The sequence below is a fragment of the Octodon degus genome, unplaced genomic scaffold (genome assembly GCF_000260255.1).
Source record: "Octodon degus isolate 3935 unplaced genomic scaffold, OctDeg1.0 scaffold00127, whole genome shotgun sequence".
Taxonomy (NCBI): domain Eukaryota; kingdom Metazoa; phylum Chordata; class Mammalia; order Rodentia; family Octodontidae; genus Octodon; species Octodon degus.
The window spans coordinates 7,117,523-7,121,128 of record NW_004524703.1 but is presented as its reverse complement, the minus strand read 5'-3'; the positions used below and the strand labels follow the sequence as shown (position 1 = coordinate 7,121,128).

At 37.6% G+C, this 3,606-nt stretch overlaps 1 protein-coding gene across 6 annotated transcripts in view; it reads right to left on the bottom strand.

The window, feature by feature from the left end:
- The window catches only part of Ryr2 (ryanodine receptor 2), a 681,083-nt gene that overhangs the window by 24,747 nt on the left and 652,730 nt on the right, over nt 1–3,606 (bottom strand). For all 6 annotated transcript variants that reach the window (XM_023700826.1, XM_023700825.1, XM_023700827.1 and 3 more), the window contains 3 exons: nt 3,329–3,459; nt 2,018–2,060; nt 419–552 (listed from right to left, as the gene is read on the bottom strand). In XM_023700826.1, coding sequence (XP_023556594.1) covers nt 419–552; nt 2,018–2,060; nt 3,329–3,459 — 308 coding nt within the window. The remainder of the gene's footprint in view (nt 1–418; nt 553–2,017; nt 2,061–3,328; nt 3,460–3,606) is intronic.

The following is a 3,606-nucleotide window of genomic DNA, read 5'->3' as shown; positions in this document are numbered from 1 at the left end:
ATATATATATCCATCCCTGTGTTCTGTATTTTTAAAAATGCTAATAGAAAGTGCTAATAGAAAAAAAAAACATAGAATCATTTCATAGATCCAAATACCCAGAACTGTGGAAATGGACTTGTTTTCCAGTACTGGGATTGAATCCAGAGCCTTTTCAATCCTAAACCTACTTACTTATTTTTGACACAGTCTTGCTAAGTTGCCTAGGCTGGGCTCCAACTTATGATCTTCCTGTCTCAGGCTACCAGAATGCTGGGATTATTGGTATGTGTGACCACACACTCTGCTTTCCTGATCTGTCTCTTCCTCTGAGAATGAAGTACAGGAAATCCATACACCTACAAGTTCAAAAACAAACTTATTTTCTCCTCCTCCTTCCCAGTCTTGATCTACTGGTGGGAACAGAAACAGCACTCACACAGCCGAGAGGGAGCTGTCTTTCTTGGGCTTTTTCTTCTCTCTGGCATCGCTAAAGTCCAGCGCTGCTTTGTCCATACCAAGCAACTCGCTGATTCTGTCTCGGCCATAGAACTCCCCATATTTATCCATCACCTGGGGCAGGGAAAGGTAGATTATTGGTGTCAACCATTATGTAATATCATATGTGTGCATACCACTGTCTAATTATCTGAACACTTCTATATTTGCCATATTTTGAAGATCACTTAAAATCTAGTTTATAGGCCATCTTTCTTGATCACACTACTAGTGGGCTAATCAGATTAGAGCATTTTAAATAATACCCATCTGAAAAACAAAATTTCTCCTTCTAGAGCTGCAGGCATACACAAGGGAGATGAAGACTGCAGTGAAAGAGTAAGAAGTGGAAGGAGCTTGAAACAAAGTGGCCATCACCAAACCGGCACTTTGTGCTAGGGATATTGCTCTATTTCATGAGACTGTCAACACGTAAGTTTTATTCTTTATTTCAAATAACCATCATAACATGCAAGTTGCATGTTATTAACATCCCATTTGGAAGATGCAGGAACTGTCTCACACAATTAATGTTACACACTTAAAGGCTGCTAAACTTAGCAAAGGATGACACTAGCAGCACCAAGGTCATGGCTGAGTCCTCAGCCAATGGTCTTCCCTACATGCCACTGAGCTGGGCATCACAACTTCCTGGTCTCAATTTCAGCAACCCAACTCTCTAACCAGTGTCTCTATCTCACTTGTCTCTCTTTGATTTCCTGACCCTAACAATCCTTCAAAGGCTCCCAGACCTGCAACTTTGTCACCATCCTCTCTGTACTTCACTGCCATCCACCCTTGGAGCAGCACTGAGTTAGTGGAAGCACAGGAAAATGGCTTCACCCAGTGGATGGATCTGGCTATTTACTCCACATGGTATGCAAAGGAGCTAGAATTCACTATGAAATAGTACGCTGCCTGAGTCATTCTGGCAATGAGGACAGTTCAAAGCGCAGGTAACGAATGGCCGAAAATGCCAGGTTGAAGCATCCAAGCATGGTACACAGGTATTTCACCTCAGAAAAATGGGATCCACACTTGAATCCTGTTGTTGCAGAAGTGACCCCTGATCTTTGAGTCAGAAGGTCAACATCAGAGCCACCATAGTTTTCCTAGTTGTTGCTGAATGAATTATCCTCCCTACCACACTCCAAAAACAGAAAGATAAGGCCTTGTTTTTTTAAAAAAAATGTCTAAAGCCAAAAAAAGTAAAAATAGCATTTATCCAACTTAGATAAGCTAGACAATTTCAAAGAAAACCCCTTACCAAGCCTTGTTACCATTACAACTGAGCACTGTTGATTCAGCTGAGTCTGAGGATGGGTGGATAAAGAGACGTTTATTTATTTGGGAACTACAGAGTATGAATTCTATGCTACTCCTAAAATTTATATTTAGTTCTATTGTCTCTTGAAAATAACATTAGCAGGCAGATAAAGCACCCCTCAATCTCACTCTATACCCAAACCATGTCAAACTCAAGTCAGAATTGCACTGTAAGAAAAAAAATAGAAAACTGATTCCTTCTCAGGAGGATTACCTTTCTTTTAACAAATTTATCCCAGTAGTTGTTGGGAAATGATCTAAAAGATACAAAAGCAGAGAAGTAAAATATTACTTTTTAAAATGATAAATGATATCATTTTGAAGTAAATAAAATACTTAAAGTAGCATGTAACTATACACATCCACATAAAAGTACAATGAATTAGGTGATCATCTTATTACTTAATTTTTATTGTCACCATTATATCAAACATTATTTTAAATATTAATATATAAGCATGTATATATGTAAATCACATTAAAATTATGGGAAGATACTTTAATGAAGAATAACAATTATAGTTATTAATAAATACTATGCTACATTCATCATTTATTTATAATAACATACAAATTAGTCAATTGTCTTTTAAAATTTAAGTATCTAGAAATTAATCAATCTTTTCCCTATGAAAATAGAAAAAGTCATTCCCATCAACTATCCTCAAAGAAACTTTCAGTAGAGCAATAATCCTTGACTCTGGTACCTTGATTAATATATGTAGTTTACTAAAAGGGATCAACTTTATTAGTATTAGTATTAATGTATAGAATTGCTAAACAGAACACTTAGCATTTAGAGTAAGTATATATACTGTGTAAATAAATCATTACCCTTGGAAAACTCCAACATACTAGAAAGTATAACTTTTTAAACCACAAGCCAAGGTAATCACGATAAGTGGAAGATATTTTACTCTCAAGTAGGGTAACTACTCAGAAAGGACTGTACCATGAATCCCTTTATGATGGAAAACTGATGGATTTTAGCAGGATGGATTCGTGCCTGAATCAGCAGCTAGGAGTCTGGATCTTGAACTAACAAGGCTAAATAATGACAGGACAGAAAGAGTTTCGCTAGCTTTATACAAGGCGGCCTACTGTATCAAGTGAAATCTAGAACTCAAACACATAAGAGTGAAATTTAATATTTCTGCCTTTAATGCTGCAGCTTTTCCATAATGATTACTTTTGGCTTCCTACGCCTTGAGGTGAGCCAACCCTGCTCTGCAGCTTATGTCTCTCCTTCTGCTCACTCCCCTGAATGCTGAGCACCAGAACTGGAACACAAGCCCCAGCCCCAAAGTGGAAACAGCCCGAAAGCCCTTTGGGAATAAGGACCTCAAGGACAAAGGACACAAACATCGAGGGCTGCTATTAGGAGGCCGACAGTGTCTACTCTGTATGTAACTCACATTTATTTGTGCTGAACTTTTGACAAATCTGCCAGAACTTTAGCAAAGTTTTTTTTTTTTTTTTTTGAAATTTTAGAGTGCAGAAATGTCTCTTATAATTCATCACTCACTGTGTGTTGATTACGAGTCTATCCCACTGGCCTTTAATGTCATCCTCTGAAGGCTGCTCTGTAATATAAAGCCCATCAAATTCCAATTTTCGTGCCACTTCCTTTTCTCGCTTGAAAATAACCAACGGGACCTGCAGATGAAAATAAACATGCTAAAATTAGTTTAGAGTTAATGGCATCTCCTGTGGTCACTATCTTTACAAAAACAGCTTTGGAAAAGAAATAGCTGCCATGTATTTCCAGCAAGGTAAAACTTAAGTGAAAATGGATCAGCTACA